The 16,614-nt window shown below is 31.4% G+C and overlaps 1 protein-coding gene across 16 annotated transcripts in view; it reads right to left on the reverse strand.

Annotated features, from left to right (window-relative positions):
- Window positions 1-13,919, reverse strand: part of LOC139510179 (histone-lysine N-methyltransferase 2C-like) — a 75,704-nt gene extending 61,785 nt beyond the window's left edge. For 9 of the 16 annotated variants that reach the window (XM_071296564.1, XM_071296560.1, XM_071296563.1 and 6 more), the window contains exons 1-7: window positions 13,536-13,919; window positions 6,654-6,739; window positions 3,081-3,795; window positions 2,336-2,502; window positions 1,694-1,727; window positions 671-889; window positions 108-235 (exon numbers count right to left, since the gene is read on the reverse strand). In XM_071296564.1, coding sequence (XP_071152665.1) covers window positions 108-235; window positions 671-889; window positions 1,694-1,727; window positions 2,336-2,502; window positions 3,081-3,795; window positions 6,654-6,660 — 1,270 coding nt within the window. In that variant the 5' untranslated portion in view covers window positions 6,661-6,739; window positions 13,536-13,919. The remainder of the gene's footprint in view (window positions 1-107; window positions 236-670; window positions 890-1,693; window positions 1,728-2,335; window positions 2,503-3,080; window positions 3,796-6,653; window positions 6,740-13,535) is intronic. The other 7 variants (XM_071296561.1, XM_071296554.1, XM_071296553.1 and 4 more) reach the window with 4 other exon arrangements.
- Between the last annotated feature and the right edge of the window lie 2,695 nt (window positions 13,920-16,614).

Here is a 16,614-nt window from a genome sequence, read left to right on the forward strand (position 1 = left end):
GGCAAATTCATAAATTTTCTATTTATAAAGGGAAATAACTCCAGAATGGCATAAATGAGGCCATCGAAATTCAATATCAATTTGTGTTTGTTGATTGTCATACAAACCTGAAAGTTCAAATAGCTGACTAGTATCAAAATCTTCTGTAAAACCAACATATGATAGTTCATTTCCAACAAAACAGGAATCATCATCCCAGTTATGTGGATATCTTCTGGGAGATTTACTTCGTTCCCTGTAATAAATTCATAGGATTTATTTTTTTCCAGAAATTTCTTACAATTTCAAAATAATTTTTTATTAACTAACAATGATCAATATAAAATTACAGATGACAACTTATTCTACTTCTGGACTTTAGAAAACTTTTTCTGTTAAGAGAACGTTATATTCAAAGTCCACAATCATTTGTCTTTGTTCAAAGGTGGCGTTTTATCAAATTAAACAGTCTATAATTATTTTGTAGATTTTATATTATATCATTTACTTTTGGTTCATGTATTATTATGTCTTATTATTTGAGCGGTGGTATGATGATATAGATCCTTTCTTTTTTGTCCAAAACATCTTCATTTTTTACAAGACAAATATAAAGCTTATAAAGAGGATATTAGTTGAACAGCACAAATGGTTAATGAAAACTATGAAAACAATTCATTTCTATACATACTTTATTCCTTTAACAGGACCTCTATTTCTTCTCCACGTCAAAGGCTTTGGACCTTTTTCTCCATCTTTTTCTTCAGGTTCTGGACTAAACTTTTTATCTAATTTTGACAATGTTTGTTTGGATGGATCAAAACCAGGTGTTGGCTCATATCGACAAATATCACCTTGTCCTAATAAACTTCTTTCAGCCAAATTACATAAACTGCACATCCTTAAAGGACTGGAAATAAAAATTGAATCTTTTATCAACATAAATGTATCTTTCACAACTTTTTCAGATATTTAAATAAGACAAAAATCAAGAATATGTGTCCATAGGACTGCAGGCCCTGATCACACTACCATATTTCCATGTTCAGTAGGCTAAGTAATCTGGGTCAACACCAGAATTTTGAAAATATATAAAAAAAAAAAATGATATCAAAATATATATTGGTACTTCTGTGGCAAGAATATATGTCCATGATCTAGAATTCCTAGTATTTCTCATATAATGTGACAAGTGGAAAATTTAATATCAGTTTCCAACAGTAACATTTAATTGTTTTTAGATTGATAATGATGTATAAAAGTTAGAAGGTGTTTTTGCTCTAACATAAAGTCAACATAATCATGATTACATGTACTAAGTATAAAATAAATGGAAAACTGCCATCTGGGCAATGTATTGTTTGTTCTTGTTCGCCCATTTTCCCCAGGAGTCATTCGTTGATATGGTCTGTTGTAGTCCCGCATTTTTGGTGATTCATCTTATCCATTTTATGTATTGTTTGAGAGAACCACTTAAGTTTATGCTATTGTATTAATTCTAAATCTTCAATTACTCCTGAAACCTTGTTCAAGATCAAGAAAAATAATAAATTGTCCTTTTAAAACATGATTTCTTTGAATAAATATATAAATACATATATTGTCCTTTTCTTTGCATAAATACACATTTTGCATGATTTATTTTTTTAATTAGCTCATTTTTAACTTGAGTTTAAAGAAGTTATTCACAACTAACTGTAAAAATACTACTTACATATCTACACCTTCTTCTAACTGATACATACAATCTACAACAACAAAATTTGTATATTGCAAAAGTATCATATATAAAATACTCAAATATATAAACATGAGAAAAAGATGTTGTACTTTGTTCACAAAAATACATGTTCATTTCAACATAAATGGAAAACTAGATATCAGTTTCCTACAGTAACTTGTTTTTGAAAGTTATGTAAAGATTTAATTTTTTGTGTTTTAATGCCACTTATAAGCATCACTTTAGGGCTATTTCTTGGCGGACGGTTTTATTGGTAGAGGAAGCTGGAGTGCCCAGAGAAAGTGAGAGTTATGTAAAATATATACCTTTAACATGAGAAAGCAAAAAAATTTAACCTTTTGTAATTTGGGTCATCATTGGTCTTTAACATGATGAGTCTTTAGTCAACCTAACATGTGTCAGGCATACAAATTTAAGCCTAATATCTATGATGAGTTTATTTCCAGCCCTCTATCCCATAGAAGGTACTGATTCTTTAAACATGAAAAATACAGAATAACAACACTTCCTGTAATTCAAAGTCTCTAACTATCAACTCATACAACATTTTCTATTTATATTCAAAAGGCCTACTTTATCATTTTTTTGTTTACAACCTACTATTATATAACTTACTAGATTCTTCTTCTGACATACCAAAGTTTTCCATATTGATTTCTGAAGATATTTCTCCTAGAGAGGAGGATCCTTGACTACTGTTATCAAGAACTTCCATCTGAGAGAAGTTACTGCTAGGATGCTGTGACATGCTGTGTATTCCCTTGATACTACTTTTTATTTTCCTGTAAGATATGAATTTATTTCAGTATAATGTGTACGATTAGAACCTAACAGTAGCCACAGTCAAAAGGGAAATTGAAAAATTAAGATAATTTACTATGATACCTTTTCATTTATTACCTCATGGATGCGACCTAATGGATATGACCATTTTCAGAGCCATGCATAAAAGTATTTGTATCTTTTTAATCTGATAGAGATAATTTTGGCCATGAGATCTTAATGGATTTATAAAAATTAGACTAACAGATGTGAGTTGGGTGTTGAATGAAACAAGACGTTGGTTAATCTTCAGTGAGACAGCAATGCAGACTAAGGACTAAATGTGTCCAATTACCAGTAATGACAATGTATTTCGCTACAGACTTATTTCATTATATTTCATAAAAAGAATTGACTCAAAGGTCTTTAAATCAAGTATAAATTTAATTGATCCATTGGCTAAAGTTTCAGACAACAAAAAAGATTAGCAACTCATAAAATTTTGAAAAAGTATTGATTTTACCAACTTATGACTAAGTAAATTTTATAAAAGTCTTTTATCAAAGTGAAGTAGCAAATTTACAAATTCCAAACTCACGTTTTCTTTTTAGGCAGAAACTCTATCCCATCTTTCCTTGGTCTACCTGGTCCACGTTTAATTGGTAGCAGTTGTTGCTGTTGTAAATGAACATTTATCGGTTGAGCTCCCTGTACAGGTAAAATATCTCCTGGACGTACAGATAAAATATCATCAGGAGCAACAGCTAACAGAGTTTCACTATAACGGGACTCAGAAAATCTATTGAGCTGGTAAGTTTTTGAAACTTCCTGAGCTAAAGAGATGTCTGTTCCAGATTCTGATATAAATGGACATGAGTCTTGTGGAGAGTGAGCTGATAAAAATGTCTCACTTTCAATATTTACTGAATCACCAGTGTCTGTATTACATGCTTCTGCTTCAATAACATCAGGGAAATCAGATTCTTCTATTCCCAATACCTCCTGGTTACTACCGTAATCAAAATCTTCTGAGTTTGTTAAATCAGGTGGACCATTGCTATCAGTGATTTCTAAAGTATCAGTGACAGAAACAGTTTTAGGAAGATGGTCGATTTTATCCAAATCTGAATCTTCTGGATTTAGATCAGGTGGGTCACTGCAGTAAGCCTCGTTTTCATCTTCAAAAGATGATGCAATCTGTGTGATATCAGGAGGAGCGCCTGTTGAAGACTGACTGTTATCAGAGTCTGTCACTGTTGTGGTTGTGTCTGCCAAATCCGCCTCTAAGGTCTTAAGGCCCTGGTCTCCGGGGTCTACAATTTAATTTAAGATAATCTTTACAAATCTATGAGGTAAATAACAATTGATCTATCCAATAGGAAGTAATTGTCAAATTTATGACAATTCATGATCAACATCCTAGAACTCTGGAGTGACAAACCAAACCATTCTTAATCAAAAGCGAGAATACATTCACCAATCTCATGATCAACAGAGTTTTTACAATTTGATCCAACCATACATGAACTACCCCATGATTTAACAAAATGCCATGTATTTATCTGATGATCAAAGTCCTATCACTCTGAATTTCAGAGTCTGAAACAACACATCATATTTTTTATTTAATTTTACAGTGTGTTTTATTTATTAATTCCAACAATTTAAATTTCTCAGTAAATTAATCCAAGCAAATTCAGGATATGGTACAACATGTGGAAAATTAATTCAATCTTACAAATAAAGTTCAAAACTTTGGAATAACAATCCAGAAAATAATAAATTGCTTAGCCGGCCGCAGCTGGATACAACCACAGAAGTCCAATCCTGAACGGTTGGGGCAAAAATGGACACAATATTTGTGCTTGATACTGCAGGTCTGAATTTAGATTGTAATTAAATATTTGACACATAGACAAAATAGGTTTATGACACATAATAACTGTAGTCAAATAACTTAGAATTGGTTATATGATTTGAATTTTGCTTTTGTGCAATAGACTATGCTATTGCGTATTGACCCCCCCCCCCCCCCCCCCCCTTTTTTTTTAAATTAAAAAACTGTTAGGACCATAACCCCCAATCCCAACCTTCCTTTCGAGGTTATAAACCTTGTGTTTAAATTTCATAGATTTCTATTGTCTTATACTAAAATTTTGTCTGGAAACAAACGGTCTTTGGTCGACAACAAGGGCGTGATACCAATATACCACCACAAAATTTGGTTGCAGTCGTATCAAGAAAAATAATAAAAAGCAAGCTTCCAATTATCTTTCCCAGCAATAACATATAGATTTGTGGAATTAATCAGTTATACTAGTGTGTGATATGTGAATCAACTACATGGAATTGTGAAATGTCAACTGATGCTTTTAAATCTGCATATCAAATAACATTGAATTATTGGTTTCCTTTTAACCAAGGATTCAGAAAAATTTTCACACAATTTTGGTCATTTTGAGATGTCTAAAAAGTTGATACTCTTTTTTCAAGTATTAGATTTCACACAAGATTCTTAACATCAAGAATCTTGTATTGACTGTTTCATCCTTTTTATTTCATTAATTTTCTTATAATTCTACTTAAAACCTCCTAGAACATTTCAGGTAAGGCATCAGTTAAAAATGGAAATGATTTCAATGACCCAAATAGTAAATTTCTTAGACATCGCTAGCATTTATATCGGGTTTTGAGACAAAATTAAATCAGAAGTATTGCGACAATACTAAAAGTACAAGTAATTATGGATTCATTTCTGGGATTAGTTACTCTTATCAAATTGACAGGTAATCACTGGGTTTTTAATTGTATTACCTTTTAAAGTGTTAAAATATAATAGATATTAGTTGCATTTGTTTAATTAAGCATGAAATCATTTAAATGTCCTATCTGATGAAAACAATTACATGCATGCATATTAAATAGTAAATAAAGCACCTGTGTTCCTCATAAAAAAAATACTTTTTATTCTACGTAAATAAAATTGAGTCTTAATTAGAACTTAGAACCAGGATAGTAATGATGTATAATGTATAAACTACAAAATGCTATAAAAAAGAACAGCACTATCTTAAATAGAAATTTGTATGCTATTGTTGTATTTATTAGGTACCAATTTTCCACCCACTCGATGGTATTTTGTTACAATTTTCACGTTTTTATTCTATTTCTGGTTAATGACAGACACAACCTTTCCAATGTAATTCTTTGTGAATTTGGCATATTTTAACATTTGTGAAGTATTCTAGAAGCATTTACAAGCACTTTAAAACTTCTTCTTGATGATGGAAAATGTTTGTTCTTAATGAATATACAGCAAACACCAACATACAATGTAAAATTATCAGAGTTTCACTAGACTTTTTAATAAACACATGACAAAATGTGTTTTTTTTCCATAGAACTACCATTAAAAAAAAGAATACATCCTATTTATTAAGTTTGATTTTTGTAATGAAAGAATGTGAAACCATATTCAAGATATTTAAAATTACTTTACAATTGCATTAGTTCAATATTTATTTAAGATGGCTGTTTTAGGTTCTTGTTTCATTTACTGTTTATAAGACACAATTGTAGGCTTAACATAATTTTGTTCGAAAAAATTTGCGAAGCACCAAAATTTATTGAATGTATTATTTATCAATTCCTCCATTTATTCATTCAAACTATAGCTACAAGGCAATATGTTGGGTGTCCACATCTCCCTGTTTGATAATTCTGAAGTGTGGTGAGTCACTGGTGGCCCCTGGACATCATTAATATTTCTTGGTGAAAAAACTATTGAATAGAATTCAAAAGGTTAACATCTTTTTATTTGTTCAAGTTTAATATCCAACATTTACCATCAGGCAATGTCCAATTACCATTCTGGTCTAAAGAGTTCAGACACCACCATGTGGGCCAAAATACTGATTGGACAGTGTCATATTTTTTGTCCAAATGTGCATATAACATGCCTATGCCCATTATGGAAATTGTAACAAACACAAACTCCTGAACTTAATAATCTACTGAAATAAAACCCTCACACTGCAAAGTAAGCAAAGTGTTCATTCAAAACTCAATTCATAATCATAAGTGATATTAATAAATAAATATAAAATGCATAAATGAAACAAAATCTTTTCTAATCCATGCAAACCAAACATAAAAATAAATAGATACAAACCTGACATTTTCAGCTTGACAACATTGAAAAATGCTCAGGTGCCTTTGAACTTGAGTAGACCAAAACTTGCTGTGGCAAAATGGCAGCTTTTGGAACAGAAATTATAATAAAATAAATGTTCAACAAAACCAAATGTGTAATGGTAAAATAAAAGACACAACATTTTAACTGCACCACAGCAGGAGTCGGATGTTTTATTGAAATGAGAACAAGTTCTTGAATTTTTCTGATTAAAAAACTGTATACCATAAAAATAGCACAGGCAAATTTCTTGAGAAAGATAAAGTTGCAGCTTAAAAATACTTCTTTCAATATTTTTTTCCCTATCAATAAAACCTCCAGCTCAAGCAAACTTAGTTTTACAACATATAATATAAGATTTGGTTGAAAAGTGTGTTTTAATTTGTTTTCAAATTTTTACTATCATGGTCATTCATTGACAGGTGTCAACCTAATGTATATATACATGTATAGTATCAATTTTTTCTCTTCACTGCATATTCATGTTACATTTTGTAACTGCATAATTAGCTCTAAAATTTGGACTATACATGTACATCATTATGCAATTAACATGCTTAACAGGAATCCAACGTACATTGTACATGTACAAATCTATGTTGTCCTAAAGCCTGGTTGGTCTCATGATGCTGTGCTCTCTTTAACTGCAGGATGTTATTTTGGACCCTTGGCCAGATCAAGTTTCAGACTTCAAAAGTTAATTTTACTTCTTTTCCAATAAGCACATGGTTTAAAAATGAAGCAGCAAAAAAAAATTTTATGTATCCATTTTCTCATTATTTTCAAGAAAAAGTCCCTTTAAATTATTTTTAAGACATTCTTTAACTTAATAAATATCAAATGGAACATTTGCAATAATGTGTATCATAAGTCTGCAGTGATATTGTTTGCCTCAAATAACAGCCGAAATTCGGCCTTTTCCCCTAGAGAAAATTTCAAATTACTAAAAAAAATGGCTTAAAATTCCTCCCAAAAAGGTCTACATTTTCCCCAAACAGTGATGGCATTGGTAGTAATGTTTGTAAATATCGTATTCATGTTATTATTTTGATATTATAAAGCACTTTTGAGATCCAGTTTTCTGATCAGAATCATCATGGTGTTTGTAACACATGTGGTTTTCAATGCATTAAGTACCATCATTGCTTCAGTTTCTTTCCCCTCTCCGAAAAGTACCTTCCAGGTTGAAAATGTCTGACAACCAAAATATACATGAAAAAACAGTGCAAAAAAGACAGCAAAGGTCAGCAAAAAATCGAGATGTGTTTAGAATAATATTTCCCAATTTCAATAAAAAATATGCATTTTTCCCAATAAAAAACGGTAGAGGTAGTTTTGAAAAAAGACAACAATATCACTGGTCTGTGATCAATATCAATTTTCCTATGAAAAAGGTCTGCTTAAGGGGGCTCGTGGGTATAAATTAAAAAAAAATGAATATAGGATTTCGCTATATTTTTCTATAAATGAACTTTAAAAATATGGGGTCACTGTTCATTTAAGCTCACAATCTGCCTTTGAAAGAAGCATTCATTTTTGTAAAGACACTTTTTTTCTGTTGAAGTAATAAGAGAAATAAAGGTAATATCGAAATAAACTAGAGGCTCTAAAGAGCCTGTGTCGCTCACCTTGGTCTATGTGCATATTAAACAAAGGACACAGATGGATACATGACAAAATTGTGTTTTGCTGATAGTGATGTGTTTGTAGATCTTACTTTACTGAACATTCTTGGTACTTAGAATTTTCTCTATCTATAATAAACTTGGACCTTTAGATACAGTGAAAAATATTTTGTAAAAATTTACAAAAATTTACCAAATTAGTGAAAATTGTTAAAAATTTAATAAAATGGGCAACAACTCCTTAAGGGGTCAACTGACGATTTTGGTCATGTTGACTGATTTCTAGATCTTACTTAGCTGAACATTATTGCTGTTTACAAGTTATCTCTATCTATAACAATATTCAAGATAATAACCAAAAACAGCAAAATTTCCTTAAAATTACTAATTCAGGGGCAGCAACCCAACAACAGGTTATCCGATTTATCTGAAAATTTCAGGGCAGATAGATCTTGACCTGTTACACAATTTTACCCCTTGTCAGATTTGCTCTAAATGCTTTGGTTTTTGAGTTATAAGCCCAAAACTGCACTTTACCCCTATGTTCTATTTTTAGCCATGGTGGCCATCTTGGATGGTTGGCCGGGTCACCGGACACATTTTTTAAACAAGATACCCCAATGATGATTTTGGCCAAGTTTGGTGTAATTTGGCCAAGTAGTTTCAGAGGAGAAGATGTAAAAGATTACTAAGATTTACGAAAAATGGTTAAAAATTGACTATTAAGGGCAATAACTCCTAAAGGGGTCAACTGACCATTTCGGTCATGTTGACTTATTTGTAAATCTTTTGCTGAACATTATTGCTGTTTACAGTTTATCTCTATCTATAATAATATTCAAGATAATAACCAAAAACAGCAAAATTTCCTTAAAATTACTAATTCAGGGGCAGCAACCCAACAACAGGTTATCCGATTTATCTGAAAATTTCAGGGCAGATAGATCTTGACCTGTTACACAAGTTTACCCCATGTCAGATTTGCTCTAAATGCTTTGGTTTTTGAGTTATAAGCCAAAAACTGCATTTTACCCCTATGTTCTATTTTTAGCCATGGCGGCCATCTTGGATGGTTGGCCGGGTCACCGGACACATTTTTTAAACTAGATACCCGAATGATGATTTTGGCCAAGTTTGGTGTAATTTGGCCCAGTAGTTTCAGAGGAGAAGATTTTTGTAAAAGTTAACGACGCCGGACGACGATGGACGACGGACGCCAAGTGATGGGAAAAGCTCACTTGGCCCTTTGGGCCAGGTGAGCTAAAAAAGGAACTTAATTACAGCAATCGCTCAAATTTTACAATAGTTAAGTTCAGTACAGCTTATTTGAAAAAAATAATTAAAAAAAATCGCTCGCCAGTGAGTTAAAAAAGATATTTCACTTTTAATGCCAAAAAATGACATTTTTGTACCAAAGGGAGATAATTTGGAGCTTTTTCAATGATATTTTAAAAGTCGTCTGAGGACATTGATTTCTTTGGATGATTTAAGTACCATTTTATATGATAATGTGACAACTAATAAAGTAATAAAATAAATCTGTAATGAAAAAAATAAAAATATGTCTAATTTTTTTCTGAAAATTTTGTACCCTTCATTGAGCGTCCTTGATTATAAAAAAAACCCACCCATATTGAAATGAAGTAGTGAAATATTTAAGCACAACTGTTAAACAATTTGAATAGAAGAACAGAGTTCCAATGTACCTCACATTGCACATATTTTATTTATCCAAGATACCAGGTCAATAACTAAAAAAAACATTTTATTTTAATTTCTTCATTTAAACTTTTTATAAATGAACAGCACAATTTTTTAACATCTTTTCTAGCCATCTACTGGCAGATAAAAGTCATTGCCCAATTCCAACTACATGTACATTGTTCTTGTCCAACGACAGCACTTAAACTCTCTTTAATGCAGAGGTGTTATATGGTTTTATCTAGTGTTTATAAATTTTGTGAAGCAGGAACCAATAACAATGTTGCATACGTTGACATTCCAACATTTGCATGAGAAACATACCCAGGAACTTTAATTAGTCTTTTAAGAACTTAAGAATTGTAACTAAATATGGTCCAATGTTTTGAGTGTAAAGTCTAGATGCACAATCAGCAATTGATTAAGTTAATTTACATTTTCTTCATTGACACATGCGATATATGGCTTCCAAAACGGTCCTATATTCCAGACATATATAAATTTACCAAATATTGTCTGCCTGGGAAAATCCTGAAATGGACATCTACTTTTTAATTTACAAGGCTTTTTTAAAAGACAGTTTTTTAACATAATTCATTAAATTTGAAGTTTATGTAATCTTTAAGACCCAACCCTTTCGCCTTAAACAGCAACAAATTTCTGGTCATAAAAGTGACATATTGATTAAGTACATTTTACTATAATAACAAACCATACTTAAATACCTTCTCATTTCAATCAAAGCCTATAAAAATGACTAGTTGTTGGACAGCTGATATATGAGGCACTGTCAATTTAACAGTTTACGTCAGAACATAGAATTTATATTAAAGTAATTTAAAAGTTTAATATTGTTTAAAATATTAATCATTGGTTTTATAATTGCCAAAATATTACTATTATTGCCATTTATAAGTTTGTAGTATGTGCACATTTTTTTTTTAATGTTTATTATCTATTATGTGTTTAAATTAAAATTTGCTTTAGTTTACTATCTTGCAAATATTAAGAAGGAAAAAGTTGTTCAATGGAAGCACCTTTCTTACTATTATGACAGAAATATGATGTAGAAATACCTGCCAACTTTTCAAAATGCCAAAATGGGTTTTGCGTGCAAGATGGCCGTCATAGTCCTAAAAAACCTTCAAGGGGGCCTTTAGATACATTTTAATGTTGTTTTTTGGCTTCTTCATACTAATGTAAGCCTCATGTCATTGTAAAATTAATTGTTTTGTTAAAAATTGTGCACAAAATTGCTCATTCAAAATTTCAATTTGGGAGACTCCATGGGGGAAATCCCTCGCAAATAGTGACAGTTGGCAGGTTTGTATAGACCAAAACTTTTGATAATTAACTTTTACATTTGTAAGTTCAACATCCAGCTTCAAATATAATCTATTATTATACCTCAGTATATTTTTTTCTAAATAAAAAATAATGAAATAGTTGTGCTATTTCATTCCACAGACTATTTGCAAGTCAATAGTTTCAAAGACTATTACCCAGTTAATAGTTTCATATAAATCATCTTTCCTGTACTTTTCATGCTTATTTTTCATTGGACAATAATGATGTCATTGACTATTTTGCTTGGCAAAGTCAAACTCTAGTATTGTTAACGGTATAATCTGTTTGTGTCGATTGTAATTTCACTTACAAGAAGCAATTATAAAAGAGAGAAAATCTTCGCGTGCATTTTTTATAGTTCTTAATATGGGTTCGGTTGTCCAGGCCTCTACAAAAACTTTTTTTTCCAACTTGTCCAGTAGGACAAGTACAAACCAAAACTTACTTGTCCGAATGAAATTGTAACTTGTCCAAAAAAAATCTTTATAATAACCTTTTTTGCATTTCAAGTTGATTCAAGGAACAAAATGAATAAAAAAAAAATTGAACAGAATTTGATTTATATCCTTTGAAATACTTTTAAAAGACATGAGCCATGAACAACTGAATTTAGTTGTGTCACAGGACTTAGGTTTCAGTTTTTATCAATGCTAAAGTCTCATCATACTTTGCACATGAGGCACCATCTGATTGGCCTCTAAATGTACACTCATTTGATTTTTATCCTATTTCTTTAAAAGTTGAAAAAAGTTTATTCAAATGCAATCAATAAAAAGAATTTGAGGTATGATTGTCAATGAGACAAAAGACCAAATGACACAGAAATTAACAACTATGGGTCACTGCATTGTAAGTATTATTTTTTCTACATAAAAATCAAACATGATTTGATGATTTTTATGGTAAACAATAAATTTCCTCATTTTTATTTAAAAAATATGGTATGGACATTGGTATTAGTTATTATAAAGCAACAAAATAAGGTAGGAAAAGAGGTTCTGATTTGTCTAAGTCCAGAAATGTCTACTGCCTTGCCAAACTGTCTATTAATCATGTCTATGAAATATGTCTCCTACAGTGCCCAACTGTCTATTAAACTTGGAGCCGAATCATTTCCGAGCTGGTGACGAACTGTCTTTTAAAGTTACCTTATCTAAAAAGCACATGGTTGAATGGGATGTCAAGACTGGTTTCCGAGAAAAGTGTGTCAAGTACTTTTAACAGGTAAAAAACAAAGAACCAGTTTTAAATTATCGATTGCAAGTCTGAGGGGTCTTGAAAAATAAAAAGTTAGTTTCAGTTTAAAAAGGAAAGATGTCAAACAAATCTTCTTTTCTTGTTTTTTTGTTAATAATTATACTTTGTTCATCAAATTTGGATTAAAATTTATTTTCTGCAGAATGATTCTACTTGTCCCATCGGGCAAGCTTGGTATAGCTTTAACTTGTCCGACCTTTTTTACTTCTGGTACCGGACAATCGATATTGTCGAGGCCTGTTGTCGCATTGAGTAATACTAAAAGTGGATTTGCGTTTGGTGTACTTTAAATTAGCTTAAATTTATCACATGCACGGAAAATTAAACACAAGTATTTCTAGTCTTGATTGCAATTAATGAAATATTTACCAATAAAAGAAGAACTATAAAAAAAAAACCAACATATAGTTCATCTTGTGCATGTCAAGGTATGCGACATTTTTTTCTTTTCTATCAGATGATGTATGTACACTTTTAGAAAATTAGTTAATTTGGTATATAAAAACACTTAATTACTGTTGTTCAGTATAATAAAACACCTAATGACTGGTTGTGCAGGTAATAGCAAGTTTGTTGTCCGTTCGCATACCAAATATTGCTCTTGGCTTGGCCTCGTGCAATAGTTGGTATCCCAGGGAAAACAAACTTGCCCCTCACACCGTCAGTATGTGTATAAAAAACCATTAATGGCATTATGAATGTCATTATGTGAACCCTGTATATATAAATATATATATATATAGTGTTTTTTCTTAAAAAGGGGTGCACAGCTTTCATCTGAGATCTGCCTTTCTGTGGCCAAACAAGTCATATTTTTTCAAGAACTGAAATAAATTGGATTTTTAAGTTTTAAATAACGTCTTCGCACCAGTTCGGTACTGGACTTATTGATTTGCCCAGTCTTTTATTTATGTAAAATTTGGTGCATTACCTACAAGTTATTGTGCCTGCAAAATTATGTTTCTTCAGTGTAAATGCGTCATTTACGTTGAAGATAGAAACCCGCACATCCAATCGCTTCTTTTCACGGCTTTTGTTGATACATTTTGGCATCCATTTTCATAGTTAAACAAAAATAGTTCCTACTTCCGGTTTTAGAAAGTTTCGATTTTTTGTTTGTTTTTAATACTTTAACCATAAAAATAGATAGTTCTAAACAAAATAAACGTGAGAGAATTCGTTTCTGGATGAAACTTCACACATTTACATCTTTATCGAAAAGGTCAAAATGTGAAAGGGCGATATTAGCGTATGAAAATATGGCCGAAAATATAACGGAGAGCTTCGGTAACAGTATTACTTCCCTTTAAAATGTACTTTTCCTGTAAAAATAATAAATTATAAAAAACTATTGGATAAAAAAATATTTGTATTGGAGTGAGATTTTGGGGCTTTGTTTGGCATAATCCTACTTTAGTCCTAGGTGGGATTTAACGTTTTTTTAATTTGTCTCAAATCTAATCAATTTTATGTTTTTAATTAAAATTATAATATCATTTGATTAGGCAGCAACCATTTGATTTTCTGGGGGGGGGGGGGGGGGGTATGGTTTTTTTTTGGAAAAAAAGTTTGTTTCCAGTTTTTGGAGAAAAAAATAATTTGTTTTTGATTCTGAGAAAAAAAAATTGTTTGTTTCACCCTCAGCTGCCACTATATGTAATGCTAAAATTGAAAGAATAAAATTGTTTTAGACTTGTCGCGAAAAAAATAGATTGTTTTTCGCCATAGGCGAAAAAAAAAAGTTTGCACAGAAAAAAAAAAGTTTGTACAGAAAAAAAACCCATTCCCCCCCCCTGAAAATCAAATTGGTTGCTGCCTTATGGAATAAAAGACGACCGGAATGTTTTATTTAAGTATAATTACACAAACATTAGAAAAAATGTTAATTTCACCAGAGACATATATAATACAATGTATTATATTACTATTATAGTTACTAATAGTTGATTTCCAGTACAGGATCCCTCAAGGTTCCTCTTCACCAGACTCAATTGATTTAATGTTTTTCTAATACTGTTTTGATCGTGACTTCCGGACATTTCTGCTCTGTAGTCAAAATAATATATCTCTTCGTCTGACCAATATTTGTCTGACTTTTATTATATGTCTCTGATACAGCTAACCTCAAGAACACCGATGTGGCAACATGTCCAATTATCTATTGCCAATAATTAAATTAAAAAACATTTATACCTGTAGCTACATTTAACATGTACAACAGCGTGTAATGAAAACTCTAGAACTATTTGACTAGGTACACAAATGTTGCAATTCTTAGGCCGCACCTATCTATTGCCAACAATTAAAATAAATAACTTACTCAGTTTAAAGTAAAACAGACCAAAACACAAAAACTTAACTATAACCACTGAACCATGAAAATGAGGTCAAGGTCAGATGACACCTGCTAGTTGGACATGTAAACCTTATATAGTCCTTCCATATACCGAATATACAAGACCTATATATTGCTTATAATATCTAAGAAATGGACTTGACCACCAAAACTTAACCTTGTTCACTGATCCATGAAATGAGGTCGAGGTCAAGTGAAAACTGTCTGACGGGCATGAGGACCTTGCAAAGTAGGCACATACCAAATATAGTTATCCTATTACTAACAATAAGAGAGAATTTAACATTACAAAAAATCTTAACTTTTTTTTCAAGTAGTCACTGAACCATGAAAAATGAAGTCAAGGACATTGGACATGTGACTGACAGAAACTTCGTAACATGAGGCATCTATGTAACAAAGTATGAAGCATCCAGGTCTTCAACCTTCTAAAATTCGTAAGGGTTCCACGGAACCCAATGTCTCGCCTACTTTTGCTGTTAATTGCAGACTCAACAAAAATGAGGAAAAACATCAATAAAAATTTCCCTCTCGATACTGTCGTTTGATTGAAAGAAGCTTCCAAGTTTGGTAAAAAATCCAGGATAGTTTATGAATCTAATAAATGTTTTATAAACTTTAACTGCAGACTGTATGCAATGTTAACTGGAAGAAAAACTAAGTCCATTTATAAGTGAAATACGGAAAAAGTGATTTTTTTTTTCACAAAATTTACTTCTGAATAATATCTTATGATCAGAAACAAGCTTATGTCTAAGTTTGGTAGAAATCCAGGATAGTTTAAGAACATTATAAAAATTTTAAAAACTTAAACCACAGAGTGAATGTTTTGTTTCTGGCCAAAAAAATAAGTCCATTTATAAGTAAAATACGGAAAAGCGGAAATTTATTTTTACAAAATTTTCTTCTTGATACTATCTTTTGATCATAAACAAGCTTCTGTCCAAGTTTGGTATAAATCAAGGATAGTTTATGAAAGTTATTAAAATTTTAAAAACTTTAACCACAGAGTGAATGTAATGTTTCCTCGCAGAAAAACTAAGTCCATTTATAAGTAAAATACGGAAAAAATGGAATTTTATTTTTACAAAATTTACTTCTGGATACTTTCTTATGATCATAAACAAGCTTCTGTCCAAGTTTGGTAGAAATTCAGTATAGTTTAAGAAAGTTATTAAAATTTCAAAAACTTTAACCACAGAGTGAATATTTGTGGACGCCGCCGACGACGACGCCGACGACGACGGAATGTAGGATCGCTTAGTCTCGCTTTTTCGACTAAAGTCGAAGGCTCGACAAAAATATAAAGCTTTTAAGAAGTTAGCTAACACCGCTCCCGCCACCGGATCACTATCCCTATGTCGAGCTTTCTGTGACAAAAGTCGCAGGCTCAACAAAAAAAAAAACTATGGACTAAAATATCCATGAAAATAAGGTCAAGGTCAGATGAACCTTGTTAGACAGACGTGTAAACCTTACAATTATTCTATTCATTGAATAAACATAATGAATTACTTAGTTTCAGAGAAACAAATACATAAATCCCAAAACTGAACATTAATCACTGAATCATGACTTTTGTAAGGCTAGGCGATGGTAATGATGGACAGCTGTTAAAAGTCCTGTGGCAATTAAATGCATATTCAGGACAGGT

Source organism: Mytilus edulis, chromosome 2, assembly GCF_963676685.1.
Source record: "Mytilus edulis chromosome 2, xbMytEdul2.2, whole genome shotgun sequence".
NCBI lineage: Eukaryota > Metazoa > Mollusca > Bivalvia > Mytilida > Mytilidae > Mytilus > Mytilus edulis.